The 20,632-nt window shown below is 39.0% G+C and overlaps 1 protein-coding gene across 2 annotated transcripts in view; it reads left to right on the top strand.

Moving 5' to 3' along the window:
* LOC105224410 (fez family zinc finger protein erm) overlaps positions 1-18,970 on the top strand; it is a 68,159-nt gene extending 49,189 nt beyond the window's left edge. The window contains exons 1-2 of one of the 2 annotated variants that reach the window (XM_019989590.3): positions 9,801-10,232; positions 16,269-18,970. In XM_019989590.3, the coding sequence (XP_019845149.2) occupies positions 10,221-10,232; positions 16,269-18,485 (2,229 nt within the window). In that variant the 5' untranslated portion in view covers positions 9,801-10,220 and the 3' untranslated portion in view covers positions 18,486-18,970. Of the gene's footprint in view, positions 1-9,800; positions 10,233-16,268 lie in introns of those variants that run through there. The other variant, XM_029549452.2, reaches the window with a different exon arrangement.
* Positions 18,971-20,632: the final 1,662 nt, after the last annotated feature.

The following is a 20,632-nucleotide window of genomic DNA, read 5'->3' as shown; positions in this document are numbered from 1 at the left end:
TAAAGGAAATGCACCCATGAAGGGTATATGGCTTGGGTGCAGCCGAAGTTCGCATTGAATTGTCCAACCGTCCAGCCAATATCCATGGCGTCCATACATTTCGTACATACAAACATATGTATAATATCCACTACATTTATTTGTGCGTTTTGTTTATCTATTTTATTGTGCGTACAGGTTTATGAAAATATTTTGCTAACCTCCTTTCGCTTGTAAAGTTCAAAAGGTTTAAGGTATTACCAGCTTAAGGGATGTTCTACAAGTTACATATTTATGCTTTTTCTATTATTTTGTTGGTTTTTGAAAATTTGCCGCCAAACGCACGCACCTCAACACATACATACATTTCCAAAATTGCTAGCACATAAGCGGCACTCTTAAGCGGCTAATGCTTGTCTCGCTCCACACAATCGGATTTGTGCGCTGCTGCGCCTGTTGTTGTCATCGCTATTGCACCTACACACATATACATACACATATTTACAAATATGAACACCAATTTTCGTTGTGTCTTCAAAACACTACTCTTTCTTCTAGTCTCCATTCAGGCGCTCGCATTGTCCAAGTGCACCATTATTCGTCCGACTGCACCAAATTTTCGCATTCACTTTCGCATTTTAGCTGTGATTTCTGCGCGCAATTAGTCGTATGTTTGCTTTTGTTGTAGTGACAGCCGCATTCCGTTGTATTCGGTGCGATTTGCGATTTTGCGCTTGCAGATCCTTTCTAGCCGTAAATCTGCGCATTCGTGCATGCAACTATTCAATTCCACACTAAACACACACACACAAACCCTCACCATCTACCCATACATATGTATGTTTGACTGTGTTGGTACGTTTTTATTGTCCTTAGCTATTTAGTGCATTTAAATAGATTAACCGCCTTGCAATTTACTTTTACCTTATCGGATCGCCAAAAAAGTTTGCACTCGCACACACACACACATATGTACATGCTGCTATTATACCTCACATAGGTTCCTTATTCCACATTTTCTTTTATTTCTTTTGCTTTTGTCGCTGCCATGCACGCCGTCCGTCCAGTTCTCTTTCCGTTTTATTGTCATCGCTTTGTTCCTCTGCATAATTCCTTAATCTTTAGTTAATTAGTTCATTAAGAGGTTAACTCTCTCTAACACCCACTAATTAGTAGAGCTCTTTATTGTTCTTCGTGCGGTGATTGCAATTAATTTTCATTTTGCTCAGCTCATACCGAAGTATTAGTGGGATTTCGTTTTGCAAATCGCTTAAGGTGTGGATTTGCATACTACTTTTTTGAAATCTAAGGAGTAGTACGTTTTATGTATATTTTGAATATATGTTTGTATGTATACCTTTTACATTTGAGTAGCCTTCTACTCCTCTTCCTTTCAATATCATTCTGATTGCTTTTTAAGTAACCAATTATAACAGAAAGCTAAACGTAGAGCGCCGATTTCATCCATTTATCAATAACCGATTCGCTTGCGTGTGGAATAAGGCTATTTTTCTTATGCGGAGATCGTTGATTTTATTTACACATCTTTTGCGGCTGAAGAACATCGGGAACTCCAGCAAGTCTACCGAAGTGCTGTCCTCAGCGAAACAACTTGCCGTGATTGGTTTTAATTTCGATATTGATTGCCGTCTGAGTGTAGGTATGTAGGTCAAAAACCTTTCCAGACAGTTAGTTGGAGACGATGCTCGATGAGGAAAGAAAGCGCTTGCTCAGCATTGGGAGTCACCCGCCTACTGCATGACAACGCCCGGCTTCACGTTTCCAAACCTGTTAAAACTTATCACAAAACGTTTAAACGGGAAGCCCTACCCTACACGCTATATTCCGCAGATATTGCACTGTCCTATTATTACCATATTTGTTCCGATCGATGGCACATGGTCTTGCTCAGAAACGATTTCATGTTCAAGATGATCGAAAAATAGCTTGATTCTGGCGATGGGCAATACTTCGAATAATTTATTTGCAATCATTTCCTTACAATAAAATTGAATTAAAAAAAAACACCGAGAACTTATTTGCACCTTGTACCTTTATTGGTAACCAAATTGTAATCTGCTTATCATCTATTATTTATTTCCTGAGTGGCCGTTTTCTTTGAATTTAATTTTGACTTTATTTCATTTATCATATTATCATTAAAATTCCTATGGTTAGAAAACTGGCTGTGAAAAGAAATCGTTGGTCTGCGAATGAAAAGTAATGAGTTATCGCATGAAAAGCATACGAGGCTTAAGTTAGGTTAGGTTAGATGGCTGATCAAAGATCGCACGTAGACTTTGTGAAGCCATAAAAAAGAAGAACTCCTGCGTTCGTATTTATAAATTAACAAAACGATTAGAACCCAATACAAATTTTAATTTCTAATTCCCGCTAGTTCGGTGGGATGTCTGAAAGTATGCGCTCCCAAGTTTTTAAGACTTGACCCAAACGCGAAAATCTTTTTTCAGAACATTCTCCCTTAAGATCTACATATACGCATTTACATTCCTTTGAACTAATTCTCGAAACTCTTTTGCCACTCCGATTGAGGTATCTTCCACAAAAAACAGGCTTGGAAGTGCTGTCAGTTTGTTGACAGATACCATATCTGCATATATTCTATAGTAGTCCGATATCGGCGGTTTCGAGAACTTAGCAGCTCATCGGGGAAAAATAAGATAACAGACTAGTACGCGTATTTACATACAGTCGGATTGACTGACTGAAATCTTGCACACATCCTTTTCTTTCCAAGAAGATGCTCATAAATCGGAGTCACTAAAATCGAACCAAGGTAACTGACCTTATCAAACTCAAAATAAGGATTTTTTTGTACCTTTCTAAGCTATAATAATGTTTTTTTACTTGTTTATTCACCAAATTTTTTCGCAGCCTGATCCTTCTCCACCTGATCTCTCCAACGGAGTGGAGGTCTTCCTCTGTTTCCGCCGGCGAGTACTGCGTCGAATACTTTCATACCTAGCCAGCGTAGCTACTGTCTTTTAATTTGTTGAACAAAGGCAATGTTGTCGTATATCTCGTACAGCCCATCACTTCATCGACTGCGGTATTCACCGTTGGCAATACGCAAAGGACCATAAATCTTCCGCAGAACCTTTTTCTAGAACCGTATAGCAGGGCTTGTATGATGAATGACTTATAAAATTTGGTATTTGTTCTTCGCGAGAGGACTTTACTTCACAATTGCTTACTCAGTCCGAGGAAGCACCTGTTGGCAAGAGTTTTTCTGCGTTGGATTTCGAGACTGACGGTTCCAAGATAGACAAAAGTATCTATGACTTCGAAGTTATGACTGTCAACAGTGACGTGAGAGCTTAGTCGCGAGTGCGACGACTCTTTGTTTGATGACAGGAGATATTTCGTCTTGCCCTCGTCCACTACCATACTTATTTACTTCGCCTCCTTATCCATTCTGGAGAAAGCAGAACTAATATACTTGCGTACCAAAAAATATACTTTTATCCAACCATCTTATTCCATGCATATACAAATGTATGTATATGTACATATACATATGTATACCGTTTACATTGGCATGCCATTTTTAATGGCTGGCAAAAAGTCATGTCAATTTGCATAAAAAGTGAACTGTTCATTTTTCATTTTCATAGTTGTTAAAAAGTGGCAAAAAACATTCAAGAGCGCCAGTGCATTTACATACATGCATATATGTATGTATCTATGCATTTGTAAGTACATGTGCATATATATTTGTATGCATGTGTGTACATAGATCTAGTCATCTACGAAATAGTCATGTCATTAAAGCATTAAAACGATATGTATAATATTGTTGTTGCTGCAAAGTGTTTTGCTAATATCATTGTTGCTGTTAATGTTGTTGTTGTTGTTGTGTATAAACCGAGCAAACAGTGACTGGCATTTGGTTGTTTGCAACATTTGATGTCCAGTTCGTTGCCATTTGCGCGTCATTTTGTTGTAGGCAAAAGCACAAAAGGATTACACAAACGAGTTATGCGCATGTGTATGTATGTGTGTATGTCATTGCTAAATGCTATATGTCAATATATGTGTGTATGTGTGTTGTTCTGTGTACTTAAAAGCAAATTAGAACCACTGATGAATGCATACACAATTGTAAATTCAAACGCTTACAAATGTATGCACGAGCATATATGGATAGGTATGCATCTGGCTATATACTTTCAAGTGGTATATTTATACAAGTAAATGTACATATTTATATGAGTTATATATGCCGCACAAAAGCTTTGTGTATACTACTGCTTACTAAAGCAAATATACACGGAAGCTTGCTGGAACCTAACGTATTCATAGAAAAGGACATACCCTATTAGCAAATATCCTTTACATACATAAATACATACATATGTATATGCATATTTACATGAAAACCCACTTATATTTGTATATGAGTGTACATACATACTTATGCATATACTTTATAAAAAGTGGTTGAACTTCATGCAGTCATTTAAAGTGCGCTTCCTTCACAGGAGTTCGTAATTATTCCACCGCTAATCTAAATGTATGGATGAAAGTAGTGAACTTTCCTTTTCCTGCGATACCGAAAATACAATCCAATGCGATATAAAATAGTAAAACTTTGTTCATAATTTTAAAATTCTTAATTTATTCTTCAAAAACTATATCGTCCCCCTCGAAGTCATCCCCATTGGACCAAATTCACTTCTGCCAACGTGTTTTCCAATCCCGGAAACAGTTTTTGAAATCAGTTTCCGAAATAGCCTTTAATGCGCATAGTGATTCACGTCTATTGTCGTCAATTGACTCGAAACGGTTCAAAAATACATTCAAAACCATCTCTTTAACAGGATTTTTCAGTAGTCAAATTATTTATGGTCGCCACGTCGTGTCGTAAGTTTGCAAAAAAAGACACTTCTTCCCAAATTTTATGAAGATACGAACGAGCAGGGGTTCCCCTGTCTTAGTGCATTCATAACTGGGCACTGTCCCACTGGCTTTCACGCGGTGAGTCCAAAGATTTCGGTGGAGGCAACTTGGCAAAGCTTCAAGATGGAAGATGAAGTAGAAAGTTCAAGGCACTCTCGCTTCCAATTTTCGCCAGAATAAGGTTGAAGCATCTCGAAATGCTTCGATAAATTTGTGGCAGGCTCTAGGCGTTTTGTCGATATGAGACGATTTTTTTTACCCATGTCTGGGAGTTGTGAGGATCACCACCGACGGGTATTCCAAATGGGATAATTTGTGGCCACACGAGAGATAGGCCTAGGCGGTTTAATTTCTACGAGCATTTTTGAAGTTCTGAGAATAGGGAAAAGTATTTGACAACAACTTCAATCCATTCATTCTAAAATCATTTTGGTGATTTTTTGATTGTTTTCGATGTTTTAAGCCCTTTACGGAATTTGACAACTAAGGAATTTAGGAATTTTGAATGGTTGCTTCGACTACATAAAGTCCTGGTAACTCTGATCCAAACACTTCTTGATGTCAGAACTATTTTTTTATTGGAAAACTAAGACATACATATTTATACAAGATTTATCTTAAAGTGCTAACCTCAAGCAAGAAAGCTTAAGATATATATTCCAAATGATTTACTATTATACCTTACAGATGCGCGAAGGAAAGATGTCTAACATATTTTTTTCGCTTCGTAGACAATTTTTAAATCTAAAACAAACCGTTTGGCAGTCACGCTTCAGAACAGTCATATTCGTTTCCCGGCCTCCAAACGAGCGCAAAAATTTCATAGCTACGCCAGTGGTTCCAAAGGTTATGTCTACATTAAAAGTGACAAGACAAAGTGACAAGCAATGTAATTTTATGTAAATATACATATGCATACATACATACTTATACGTATTTACACATATTTTTATTTGCAAGCTGAAGCCTAGTAATGGCACAATGCCGCCAAATGAACAATTTGCTTAAATAACACATTTGAATAGCAAGTCTCAATGTAAATTAAGTTAACGCCACACATGATTGGATGATTTGTTACAATAAAGGAAGAATATGCAAATCTTCCCAATGCAGAGGTCAATAGATTGTAGATATTTAATCCTAATACCATGTTTTTTTAGAAATTAGAAACTACACTCATTGCCGATGTGATGCTGATCATTTTTTTTAACTTAATTGAAAATGAAATCAGATATCGAGTCCTCGCGAATGAGATGCGTGAAAAAATTCGAGTTTCGAATAAATTATTTTAGCGATTATATAAAACCTTGAGACTATTCTTGAAATATTAACTTTGTTCCACTTGGAGCAAACCGCCTACACTGAAAGATCGTTGACAGAAAGTATGAATTCAAGCCGAAAATTGCTAAGGACCAAGGACTTCAAATAACCCCAGAAGAAGTAGTCTAATGGTGTTAAATCACAACTTCTTGGAGGCCATTCAATGTCATAATTTCTTGAAATAATCGAATCTCCAAATTTTTCACGCAACAACTCGGTTGTTGCACGTGCTGTGTGGCTTGTAACCCCGTCTTGTACGAACCAGATGTTGTCAAGATCAACTTTTTCCAATTGCAGCCATAAAAAGTTGGTCATCATCGATCTTTACCGCTCTCCGTGGACAGTAAGGGTGGCACCAACTTAAATTCGAAAGAAATACGGACCAATGATTCCACCAGACCAAAAACCCCATCAAACTGTGAATTTAGTTGCATGTAAGTGTTGTTCATGAATAACTTGTGGATTTTCTTCGCTCCGGAATCGACAGTTTTGTTAATTTACCAACCGCACCAATCAGATGAATATGAGCATCAAAAAGATAATTTTCTTACAAAATCGTTATCGTTTTCACGTTGTTCCAAGTCAAAATCAGCAAATTTACGATGTTCACGGTAGTCCAATGGCTTCAGTTCCTGAGTGAGAACAATTTCATAGGAAACCGTTCTCGTAATGTGCTTGTTTGTGTTTGAGACAGTCTTAATTCTTGAGAACGGCTTGGAATCGACAAATTGCGGCCTTCAGCAACACTTGCCTGAACGGTAGCAATATTTTCATCGTTTAATTTTTTCCCTGTTCACTGCACCTGTATCATTTTATCAGTTTCGTGAAATTTTTTGGTGCCTAACGAAATTTAACTATTTTTAACTAACGGTAACCCCATCTAAATTAAAATATAACTCAACTTTTATATCTTTCGGAGTGAGGCTAATAAATTTTACACAAAAATAAACCCGAAGGTGGTTTAAGTGCATCAAACACTCTTCCAGACTGCTGGAATTAGGACGAAACTCTCAGTTTTTTAATGAGGCCTCGGTACTTACGGGTGCAGACACCGTTTACGCGGTTATTTCCTTTTCATTGGTAGTGTTTTTTACGTGACGGGTCCTAAACCCAGCGCACAAGCCTGGGGAGGGATGGTTCGCCTTCTCACTTTAGCTCGCCCTAAAAGGGATGTCCTTTGGCTATCCAGAGGTTACTTGGTCTAAGATCGGACGCCGTGAACTGCTTGCGGCGTAATGTAAAAGAATCGTTTCGGGTCACTCTCACGTATATGGCGCTCAGAGAACTTTCCGGACTTGCGTAAACTTTTACAGATGGCTCCATCCTCTAAGGCACTCGGTACGGCGATCGTAATAATAGTCAATGCCATAACTTCGCCAAATATCCCATAAATATGCGGTTTTGCGAAAGTGAAAATGTTTGTTTATCGTGTTTTGCCTGAAAACTCCTAGATATTTTATATAAGACAGCTTTATCGAACAAATAAAAAGGAAACTCAAATAAGCAGACAGGATCTATAAACCAAAAACTTGTTTTTTGAAATTCAAAAAATCATTTTTCTACTGCATCTGATGTCCGAATTAACCCCCTAACGCAATAAGTCACATTCAAGCGCAAGCTTAGAGGCGTCCCAACAACGAACTATGGCGGCTGCCGACGAAATGGTCTCAAAAGTGAGTTGTTAAAAAGGCAAGCATGACGTTGCCAGCAAAAGAGAGAAAATAAAAATAAAATTTAAAATAAAATAAAAAAAAATAAGAAAAAAATGAAAGTAGCCTAAGGTGACGCCATTTCAACAGCCAAGCTCGCCACGACGGCAAAAGCTGAGAAGCGCAATCAAGTGGGCAGCTACCATATATATACACAGGGAATGCTAAAACAGCGCGCCGCCGTCTACAGCCATAGCCACTTGGCGCACAATGACAAGCAAAAAGGACGAGCAATGAAATGACAGCTAAGCTAAGAGCGCTGGTGTGTGTATATGTGTGTGTAGAGGTATATACTATTTATTATTTACTATAGCACTAATGAAAGTGTCTCCACATACACCCATACGCGGAATGGTAGGTGGTTACTGCTGAAAAGGCGAGCGCGCCCACACATATACATACATATAGGGTGTGATGGTAGGAGCAAGCCAGTTGTGTAGGCGACGCTTGCTGCTCGGCAGCTGCCCCGAAAATCAACTCCGCTGCGCCAAATAAAGTGTTGGAGGGGCAAAAGGTGAACTGCCAAGCAGCTGCCATATTTTTTCCGTATATAAGCAAGGGTTCGGGCCCACACAACTTGTCAGGGTTGCCTATATCTACCATATCCATGTAGCTGCTGTTGATTGTGGCTCATAATAAATATACATATGTATATGGGCACCTTGTAGGAGTTTATGTTTAATAAATGAGAAGCAATATGCTCGGTTGCCGCTGAGTTCTGCTGTCTTTTTAGTCAACACACAAAAAAATAGCAGCCATAACAACAACAAGCGCAACAACTAAGCACTCGAGCAAACATGCTACAGCTGTGCAGTGCGCAATTTACCGTCATTCGCTTGTGTCGCTGCCTCTGTGTGTGAGTGTGTGTGTTTGTGACTTTATAAATATTTTATGGGCGGGATTTCAAAGTGTATGCACACTTCATTCCAATTCGACATTTTGTGCACCCTCAATGTTGTCTCAACGCTAGTGCCCCTCCACGCCCCGCACTCGCGCTCTCTCCACACCGCTCACACACTCTCTTTCTCCTTCTCTTTCTCTCTCTCTCTCTCTGGTCAATTTAAGACACTTGGTGACGTGTGTGCCTTTTAAGCGTCTGAACTTCATTATGATGCGACGAACTTGAGTGCAAACACAATCTGGCAACCCTGCAGCTCATTAGGAACAACATTATTACAACTAAATTTCCAACTCAATAAGCATGTTCTTTGTTTTAACTTAATCAACAACATCATTAAGGCATTTCATTGCGCTCATGTATACTCACTTCGACTTGCTCTCTCGCAGTCACATTCAGCCTCTCTCCCCACCCATTTGTGTGCACTCTGCGCCTCTACGCAGCCATTGAGGCAGTTAATCCTTAAATACACAACAAATGTCATGCAAATAACCAACGAAGCATGGTCCTTTTCGCTGTTCGCTACTCGCTCTCTCATCTCTTTCACTCTTACACTTTTTTGTCGAGCGCAAGCAATTTTTTAAGGGTAGTTTATCAGCGTTAGTGAACTCATCTGCTGCCCACATAAAATGCTTACCTGAGCACACAAAACAACACCGTTGTGCATATCCTTACACACACGCACCCATACACTCACCAGCAGCGCGCTGTGCATCCTTGTGCTCTCTTTCGTCAATTTTTGCTCCTTTCACAGTCCAATTGCTTGTGCTTTTGTGTGATGCTTGTTATTCTTATTGCTTCTGCCATTATTGTTGTTGTTGTTGTTTACTCACTTCAATACCGCTGTTGTTGTTGTGTCTTGTTTATTTTTGTATTCCAATTGCCAGCAACCACCAGCAGCGCCACCACAGCGCACATAGACATTATTACCCTCTTGGCGTTGGCTTCTTGTCGTCGCACGCTCCTTGTGGCATTTTTCTAAGGACACACTTGCCCGTTTCGCTTCATTTCGTTACGGTCGTCGGCTGAGTGATGACGTTCCATTTTACGCGTTTATCGTCCAACGCTTTTCGTCTTTTTGTCATTCGTGCAATTTTGCTCGTCGCTTCTTGAAAGCGCATAAAAAAGACACTGAAGAAACATTTGCGTGTTTTTGTTAAAAAAAAAAAATATTACAATAGAGACTTAAAGTGTTTTTTAGTGCGCGACAAGTTCATTTACATAAAGAAAAAGTGATAAAGCGCTGCAAAGCTTTAATTTGAAAAAAAAACTGATATTTTGAAAAAGTTTGAATTAGTATTTAATAAAGAACGAACTATTTCTGAACAATTTTGCAACAAGTTTGAAGTGTTTGGCAACAACAAGCAGCAATTACAACAAGGCAGCCGCTAAATATGGTTTATTTTGTACGTATTTTCTTTAATTCTTTTTTTATGTAATTTTTTTCGGAAAATCTAAATATATTTTCAAATAAGTTTTGGAAATGTTAGAAAATGTTAATTCTTTTGGAATTTTAATTTTGGAAATATTAATGTTTGTCGATTAAAATTTTAGAAAAATTTAATACGACTATGGGCAAAAAAATAATAAGACTTTGTTCATTATTTTAAATTTCTTATTTCTTTTCTCTAAAATCTATGTCGTCTCCCTCAAAGTAATCCCACTTGACCAGAACACACTTGTATCAATATTTTTTCCAATCTTCGAAACAGTTGTTAAAGTCAATTCCGGAGTAGCTAGATAAAAAATATTACGTCGAATAGGTTTTCGCGTGAAATTTGAAATAAAAAAACTTGCCCACAGTGGTATATTAAGAAAAGCATTTAAAATCTTAGAAACACCATTCACTGCTATCGATTTTTTGTAGTCGTTCTTATACGAGTATGTCAGTAATGTGTTCTGTGTCTTCCTATTGCCTTCGTTGGCAGTTGAATATTGCGTGAACATATTCCATATCATAAATAAACTTGTAGTTTTAGTATGCAATTTTTTTTATATAAGTTGGGTGACAGTGTTCTTAGTGCCAACCAGTAACCATCTAATCAGGTTAGTTGTCTTTCGGCGCCGTTTTCTAAGATTATTTTTATTTAACGTGAAAGTGAAAGAAAAAGCTGTTCTCAGTTGATTTATATTGAAGTTGTCAGATTTTAAAGTGAATATATAGTCAAATATCCGAAATAAACACTAACAGAAAGCAAAATTAAACCGACGCTAGACGCGAACAAGCATATTGTTGAAATAATAGTGTTTTCTCAGCTGTTTCATAAAATTTTTACTTCTTCCGGTATATGGCCTGTAAACTCAACAACTCATTTCGAAGCTTTAACAACCATTAGATTTTTAACTTGGCATTATATATTTTTTAAAACTTTATGTTGAGCAAAAGCATTGTAGAAAATTTCCATAGATCCTTTCAGATATCTATTTCGCTGCCATGAAATAATACTTTGTCTAGTGGTCCCGTGGAAGAGACATGAGACGGAAGTACATATGTAGGTTAGGTTTAGCGGATTAAAGGCCCGCACTTCGCTTCCTCCTACTATAAAAAAAAACTATTTGAGATTTTATGTTATCCTGCCGCAATATACTGTATTTTTAGTAGGTTTATACAAGATATCAATAGATTTCCTTTAAAATTTTATCTAATATTTTTTTCGCGATATTTTGGAACTTTTTCTATTTAATCATTCTTAATTAGTTCTTAGTTACCTTTTAAGAGGTTACATCATTGGCTGCCGTCGGAATAATCAAAACTTATTTGTATGTTATCAATATAATTCGTTTTTCTTGTGAGATAAACATTTTCCGACGGTGTGTGAGCATACTTTAAAATTTGCATGGAGATTTTGCGTTATTTCCGATTCACTTTATTTATTTTTTTATAAATGTTTTAAGAGGGTATTCTAATCTAGAAATCAAATTTTGGGCAGTTTTTTGAATTTTATTTAAAAAAAACCAAAAAATATTTTTACTATCCATTTTTTATGGTGTTTTTATTGATATCTTAAGAATACAGAAAAAAAAATTTTACAAAAAAATATTAAAAATTAAAATAATTAGAGAGGGGGGAGAGACAGGTGTAAAAAAATGGCGCATCCTGGTGACATTGATCCTGACTCTGCTGGTGGTCTGAAAAAAAAAAAATCAAATGAAATTCTTAATCAGTAAGGATGCTGTTAGAGTCCCTACCTCAGGGAACACGATGTTTTTTTTTTAAATGGCGATTGCCTGAAAACAAAAATCATTTTTAATAATTTTTAATTTTTTTTTAATATTAAAAACAAAAATTTTGACACGATGCTAGTAGGAACGCTAAAGGATTATATAAAGAAGGTTCACACAAAATTTCAAGTAAATCGGTTGTATAGAACTTGAGATAATGCCGGTACCGTGTGGAAAAAAGTAGTTTCGAGAAAAACGCGTTTAAAAAATTCGATACGGTCGAACCGGGCTAGGTACTGCGTCATTAAAGTAATTGCAGCTCTTAAAATAATTTTAATTTTTAAAAATCTTTTGGAGGATATGTTCTTAAGGGTCTAAACTTTAAATAATTCAAAATTCTAGAGTAGAATACCCGCTTAAGCAGTCGTTTGCTGAATTTTTTCAATAAAATAACTGTGAAGTAAAATATTTTTTATTAGGGGTTACATGGGTTTCCTCGTAAGGATAACTGGATCTTGTAAGGGATCATCTAAAAACAAATAATAACTTAGATCTTGGACGAAGAAAACGAAAAACTGAAAATCGGATTTTTGGCAGACATTTTTACAAAAAACAAAAAATGAAAATTTCAAAGAAAAGTTCGCGACAATTTTTTTTTCAAATAGTTGTAATCGAAAAAAATCTTTCGTCCAAGTCTTAGGATTTGTATCTCAAAGACCTCTGTAAATTTTCATGAAGATTGGTCGAGCATTTCTCGAGAAGTCTTGGCAACCGACTTCGAAAGCACAGTTTCGAGAAAAACGCGTTTAAAGACGGCGCACCAAGCCTAGCTAGCCTCGAGCGCTCAGGTCCGCAAGACTGTATCTCCGAGACTATTACTCGGATGAAATTGAAAATTTAGGACTCTATTATAAAGGTGTTATGGAATTTAATAAGACAATAAAAAGCTCGATTTTTTTTTGAACCCGTAAATCCATGTTCCCTTAAGTTAACCACGATTTTTGTAACAACCAGAAGGAAACGTCGGATACCCATTAAAGCGCATAAAGGATCAGTTTGGCCAGCTTTTCCTTTCATTTGTGAATAAAATTTTTATTCGTATATGATTTTTGAATATAACCCTAATGAAATTTAGATTTTTGAAAATTTTATTTATGATAACTTCTCTTCCAAAAACATGTAGTATATAAATTAATTTATATGCCCGAGTACCTAAATAGTTGCACAACGACTAAATTGCCTTAATTTTCTACGCAAGCAATTCACAGCCAATAAATTTACATATATACATACATAACTAGGTATGTATGTGTCTACATGGCAGCATAACGGTTAAGTTTTCGAAATTTATGAAAATCATAAATTACTTTGAGTACCAATTTTCAGCGCCTGCCAATTTAGACAATTAATCAATTTAAAATGGTGTTAAAGGCGTATAAATATTAACACATAGTATAAGCGACGCAATAGAACACGCATGCACTCGTTTATGAGTTCATGAGTTGCAATTATACATACATACATATATGTATGTGTGTGCGCGCTGCCTAACTTAACTTGCATTGAATTGCTGAAAGAAATTGACCCACTCAAGTGAGAAATCGAGTTAATTAAAACGAGCCTAGCAAAGATGGTGGCGCACACACGCACACCAATACATAAATAAACATATATACGTGTATGTACCATATATGCCTACTTAGTATGTGCTTAAACTTCAAGCATATTGCTAGTAGGAAGTAAAGCTTGTTAAGTCAACTGTAAGCCACAGCAGCCGCAACGGATGTTGCACATTACAATTGACGGCCATACAAAATACAAACGGACATACAAACATACATACAGTCACACACATAATATGGTAGTATGCGCTGTGCGGCGGCTCTTCAGCAAACATTTCACTGCACAACAACAAAATTTGGCGACTCAAGTGGAAAAAGAAGGAAGTGAACTTCAACACTTGCAGTGAAGTGTGAAGATTGCAACCAGGCGGCAGGGCGGGCATTCAAATAAAGTGCGGCCATTGAAGGGATAAAAGAAATGAACATATTAAATATACATATAATAATAATATGCAATAAAATGCTTGTGCGTTAGCAGCTTTCATTGATTTGGCGCGAGTGTCTTTGGGGCAAACAGCACAAGCCTGAGAAAGAGTAATGAAAGCAAGGCAAAAGCATTGGCTTGAATAGTAGCAGGGGTTACAACAACAACTTTTTTGATTTTTTTTTTTAAATTGCACTTTTTAATATTTTGAATACTTTAAGAAAATGTTTTTCAAACAAAAGTTGTTCTTGACTGATGGTGACAGACGGTTTTGATCTTTAAGGGGTTACATGGGTTTCCTCGGGCCTTTTTTCATCATTTATTTTCATATAAAAATGAAATACTTTACTAGAATTTTTTTATTGTTACAAACATATACTATTTACAATAAACATATACTATTAACAATTAACATATACTATTAACAAAAAAATTCTGAAATTTTTGGAAAAAAATATTTTAAAGTCGGTCATTGCGACGTCATTTCCGTTGACCCTTACAGCATCATCTAAAGTGAAAAAGACTTTTTTTTAGTTAAAACCTTAACTATGAACATGGACGAAGGAAAAAAAATTGAAAATTGGCTTTTTGGCCGAAATTTTAACATAAAAAAATTCCGAGACATTTTTTTTTTTCAAATAGTTGTGATCGAAAAGAAACCTTCGTCCAAGTCTTTAAGGATTGTATATCAAAGAAAAAAATGAAGGTCGGCTGAGTAGTTCTCAAGAAATCTTGCCGACTTCAAAAACATATTTTCGAGATAAAAGCGTTTTAAGTCGACGTACTTAGTCCAGCTAGCCTCGAACGCACAAGTTCTCAAGGCTGTATCTCCGAAACTATTACTTGGATGAACTTGAAAATTTTAAACAATACTCTAGAAGTGTTTTAAAATTTATTAAGACAATAAACAAAATCCATTTTTTTGGACCCAGTAAACTCATGCAACGCCTTAAAGTAGTTGGGTAGTCAAGAGAGTTCTCTGTTTTAGAGAGGACTCGGGCACACAACTCAATTTTTATATTGATTTGAATCATTTCAAGATATTTAGCTCCATGCCAACCTCTAGTATGATTTAGTTCTGATTTTACTTATCAAAAATGGAGTACAGTAGATTCCAGAGCTTGAAGGAGTAAATTTGACTTTTCAGAATTAGTGATCACCTTTTTGGAAACTTGGACCAAGAATAAGCGCTTTCAATAAGTTCCTATTGCGTCACAGTGCGCTCAAGGCATATGCTCCGGAGTAATTAAGATCTGCTGCCAATAAGCGAGTAGAGTAAATAAGTTCATTTACAACAAATAACAACAACCATATTGTATGCAAATCACAAGCAAAAGCTTTGAAAACCAACTAAGGTTTTGTTTAAATCGAACTTTGTTTGATTTTTGGCAGCAGCGCGGAGTGAGTCAAATCAATCGCCAGGATTGATTGTCAGGATGCACTCAAGCGACAAGCGCGTGTAAGCGTACAATTAACACAAAGCTCAGCGCCAATGTAAGCTGTATATTGTACCATGCTAGTACATACAGCGGACATCAATAGCCAACCTGGGCAATCGCGCTAAAAGGGTTCGACAGCGATTGATGGGCGGCGAAGTGCGAAAGTGAATTCGTGTTGTTTTGTGTTTGACTTTGTTGTATGCAAATGTGCTTGACTTTGTTTGTTTCAAGCATTTTTGCTCAAATATTTATTTCGTAAATGCGCTGAAAACGAGCGCGGTGCACAGAGACCCCTAGCGGTGTAGTTTTGATATCCTGCCGGCGGGAAAATTGCAAATGTAAATGATGCTGCGGTTAAGCGCTGCACAAACTGAAAGGAATAACACACAGCGCGCAGCGCAACAACAACAACAGAAATATATTGTTAAGCTAAAATTTTTATAGGGGGCGTGGCATATGCTGCCGCGCTTGTTTTGCATCTAATTTGTCATGCTTGAGTGCACTTATATTGAGGCAACAGTCACGGCGGCAGCACAGCGGCGCGCCGCCAACCATGCCGCAAATATGAGGAAAAAAGCGAAAGACACACATATGCAATATAAAAAAAAAAAATAAAAATAAAAAACTGCGTAGAATAAAAATTAAATTTAAAATGTTTTCCACCAAATTGATTTTATTGTTTGAACGCAGCTAACGCGCGCATTACTATTAACGTATGCCCTTATTAATTGCTAACCCGTTGCGCCCAAGCACAAATAAACTAAACCCTTTTCTTCTCTCTTTCTCTACTTGCAGAGTCCGCGTGGCATGCAACCGTGTAGTCCATCGGGCGTTATTGCAGTGATGCCGCCATCGAAGAGTCCCACCATGGAAACGGCCGCCGGACAGCAAGCAAATGCTCACCTCAGTGACAGCAGCGCCGCCGATAAGGAACAAGGCGCGGAACAACAGCGCGCCGCAACGCCTGTCAGCAGCAACAATACCATGAACGCAACAAACACCAGCACGAATCTGCCTAATGCACGCGCTTGTCCGCTCAAATTTTCCATTGCGAAAATTATGGAGCCCGATCAACGCGCCAGCAGCGAAAGTATAAATGCGCCGGAAGATTCCGAACGCTCGTGCAGTCCCATTGAGGTCGCCAGCGATGAGTGTGAGTCAGAGCGCGCCGAATTGCAATTATCAAGCGCTAGCAGCCAGCAATGCGCGAATGCTGAGAACTATGATTCCGCTTTCAAAAAGTATGTGCCATCTTCCGCCACCGCAGCAGCAGCCGCGGCCGTTGCCGCCAATACTGTGAACAATGTCGCTGCTGTGCAACAATTTGTTAATACGCGCCATCAGGAATTAATGTCACAATATCCGCTGCTATATTATGCGCCCAATCAGTTGATGTGCGCCGCCGCTGCCGCGCAATATGCAGCGCTCACTGCCGCTCAGCAACAGACTTTACTTGGCAATCCAGGTGCTGCCGCGCATTTGAGCAATTTCACCGCGTCGCTTAACAATTTCCACACGCAATCATTGCGGCGTAATCTCAGCGCTTCTGGACATCATTTAGCTGCCGCTGCAGCAGCCGCAGCTGCCGCGCAGGCACAGGCGCATCATGCACACCATCAGGCGCTTGCCAGCGCACACCCACAGCTGCAGCAGACGCTGGAAAAACAGCAGCAACAGCAGCAACAGCATAAAATGCGCGACAGCGCTGCTGGCGCCTACCACAGTATGAAACGCAAGCATAACGCGAGCGCTGCAGTTGCCACCGCCGCCGCGCAAACCGCCACGTCAATGCATGAGCACAACTCATCGCGCGCTTCGTCACCCGCCTCACGCCATCTACGTTCGCCGTCACCCAACTCCATGGATGACAGTCCTGGCTCTACATCGGGTAAGCAAAAGACATTCTCATGCCTGGAATGCGGCAAGGTCTTCAACGCGCACTACAATCTTACGCGTCACATGCCAGTGCATACTGGTGCGCGCCCATTTGTTTGTAAGGTTTGCGGTAAAGGTTTTCGACAGGCTTCAACGCTTTGTCGCCACAAAATCATACACACCTCCGAGAAGCCGCACAAGTGTCAGACCTGTGGCAAGGCCTTCAATCGCTCCTCTACGCTGAACACACACACACGCATACACGCCGGTTACAAGCCCTTCGTGTGCGAATATTGCGGTAAAGGTTTCCACCAGAAAGGCAACTACAAGAATCACAAGCTCACGCATAGCGGCGAAAAGGCATACAAATGCAATATCTGCAACAAAGCTTTTCATCAAATCTACAATCTCACCTTCCACATGCACACACACAACGACAAAAAACCGTACACGTGTAAGGTGTGCGCCAAGGGTTTCTGTCGCAACTTCGACTTGAAGAAACATATGCGCAAGTTGCATGAGTTGGGCGGCAGCGATCTGCTCGACGATGACTCGCCACCAAGCTATGAACGCCGACGCGAGTATACGCGTCGTGAATATACGCGCCGCGAAGCGCATCTCGGCTATCATGCACACTTACCACACGGCAGCCAGTTGACGCCCGACTCCTCTGCTGGCAGTTTATCGCCGCCAATCAATGTCACTACACCACCGCTCTCTAGTGGTGGTGGCGGTGATAGCAGCAATCCCGCTTGGCATACGCCGCAGTACCAAACGCTAACCAACGCGCACCAGTCAGCAACTGTGAATGCAACAACGCCGGCCAACGCCTATGCGCCGCATCACCTTTTGCCTCAGATGGCCAGCAGCAGTAGCTTTCGTGCAACCGCCGAGTACTCCAGCAGCTCCGCATTTATTCAACTAGCCAGCGCAGCATCCACGAGCGCCTCCACCAGTGCCGCTCAAATGTTTTCGGCTCACCAGCACCAACAACAACAGCAGGCGCATCAGCACAGCCAACATCATCACCAGCACAATCACAACCAAAGTCCAATGCATCATCATCATCAGCGCCTGTCAGCGGCTGCTGCCGTCTCCGCCATGGATCAGGTGCCCTTCATAGCGAAAGTGTTTTGACAGCGCTACTATGCGGACAGTTTGGCCACAACCACCACACAGCATGCCGCCAGCACACTGACCGCTTCCTCGAAGAGCATACTCATCGACTGACTGCAGTTCGTGGCGGCCGCTGCGGCAGCGACGGCAACAGCAACAGCGACGGCGACAGCGTCATCGACAGCCGGCTCGAACTTGATCACAGCACCGTCTTCAACACCCACTGACCTCGATCTGGATGATGAACTTCTGGTGGACGCTGTGGATGAAGATGAGCCGCCGGCGCAGCTCCTTAGCCTGCCAGCTGTGGATCAGCTGACGGAGCAATTCGCGGCGCATCGCACGACATTAGGCAGTGCTGTCGAGGCGCTAAATGGTCTACTTTAAAGTGTTGGCGTGCCTCCGAACTGCTGGTTTCAACAAAATGGTTTCATGGCTGCGGCAAGCGGCCGCTATTTACCAAAAGTGATCACCGATTAGTCAAAAGTGTGCAATAGACGTTAAAATGCGTAAAGCGTGGAAAAAATTAAATATTTGAAATATTTCCTCAGCTTTAACGGTACAATTTCTCCTACATTGCACCCTCCAGCACCGTGCCACAAAGCTCTCCAGTGATTTACCGTGATTTTTTTGTGAGCATGTTTCGCAGAAAGAGATATGTGCGCATACTCAACTTATTTAGAATGAAAATATAGCTTAGGGGTATTCACGTTGTAAATAAAAGCGGCTATATGTGATATATCCAACTTGTAAATAAGAGTCTTCTTGTAAATATGAATGTTGCGCCATAAATGTTCTTTAATAAAATGGTTGAAAATATATACAGTTAGTGGTTTCTTTGTATATATGTATATGTGTGAAATACATATATACATATGTACAATTGTATGTATGTGTTTAGTTCTAAGCATTTCAATGTGAAATTCCACCTCTACACACACAACCTTTTGCGCCCACAAACAGTTCAATTTTAGGTGTAGTAGTATTAGTAAAATTGTAATTTATGTTCTAGTTATACATAATTGAGATATATAACATTAAGTAAATAATAAAAAAATCTGAATGCTGGAGATTAAATATTATATAGCATAACAGGCGTTATCGATTTGATTTTTAGTCAATATACATATCGAAATATGTATATTTAAGCGAAATAGTACGGTGAATTGAATGTGTTTGAATTGAAAATATAAAAATAAAAATTGAAAACAATAAAACATGTATACATATAATGCGTATAAATCGTTTTGTTTACTACCTCTCTCGTGTAGGGTTTTTAAACAGACACAACTTATTAAATCCACTGTTCTGTTGTAGAGCAAGTAGGGGAATTTTTCATAATATTTTTTCAAAATACTTGATCGATACTCATATACCGTCGTGTAAAAATGATCAGCGAGACCTGTTGAGTCGATTTACCCATGTCCGTCTATCTGTCTATATATACACGAACTATTCCTGCAGTTAATAAAATATCGATTTGAAATTTTGCAACGTCCTTTTCCCATCAAGAAGCTGCTCATTTGTTAGAACCGTCGATATCTGCTCACTATATGTATGGAAAAATGTTTTCCGTTGGATACAAATCGTTGTTTCGATACATTTTTTAGTTATACGAAGGCTGCTATATATATTTCGGGCCTGATAATGAAAATAGGCATATTTATCAACAAAAATGTTTTTTTTTTCCTTGGATTTGGCTCGTCTTGGAAGACCCACACGGTCGATTGCTGTTTTGTTTCGGGCTCATACGCATAGATCCATGATTCGTCACCTGTGACGATCTTATAAACGTCTTTTGAAGCACCGCGATCGTATTTTTTCAACATTTCTTTACACCAATCCACAAGAGCCTTTTTTGAGTGATTGTCAAATTGTGCTGGATCCAACGAGAACAAACCTTTTTTACGGCCAAATGCATAGGCATGCCTCTATCTGAAGGTATGTTACATGACGGTCTTGCATTATCAGTTCACGTACGGCATCGATGTTTTCTGGCACAATGGCTGTTTTTGGACGACCTTCACAGAATTCGTCTTTGAGCGAGCGTCGGCCACGATTGAATTCGTTGTACCAGTTTTTCACAGTGCTATGCGATGGTGCTTCATAGCCATACAAAGATTTTAGTTCATCGATGCACTCTTGTCGTGATAATCCACGTCGAAAGT

This window comes from Bactrocera dorsalis, chromosome 1, assembly GCF_023373825.1.
Source record: "Bactrocera dorsalis isolate Fly_Bdor chromosome 1, ASM2337382v1, whole genome shotgun sequence".
Lineage (NCBI taxonomy): Eukaryota > Metazoa > Arthropoda > Insecta > Diptera > Tephritidae > Bactrocera > Bactrocera dorsalis.
The sequence above is the reverse complement of the archived record's forward strand: the minus strand, read 5'-3'. Positions and strand labels throughout refer to the sequence as shown.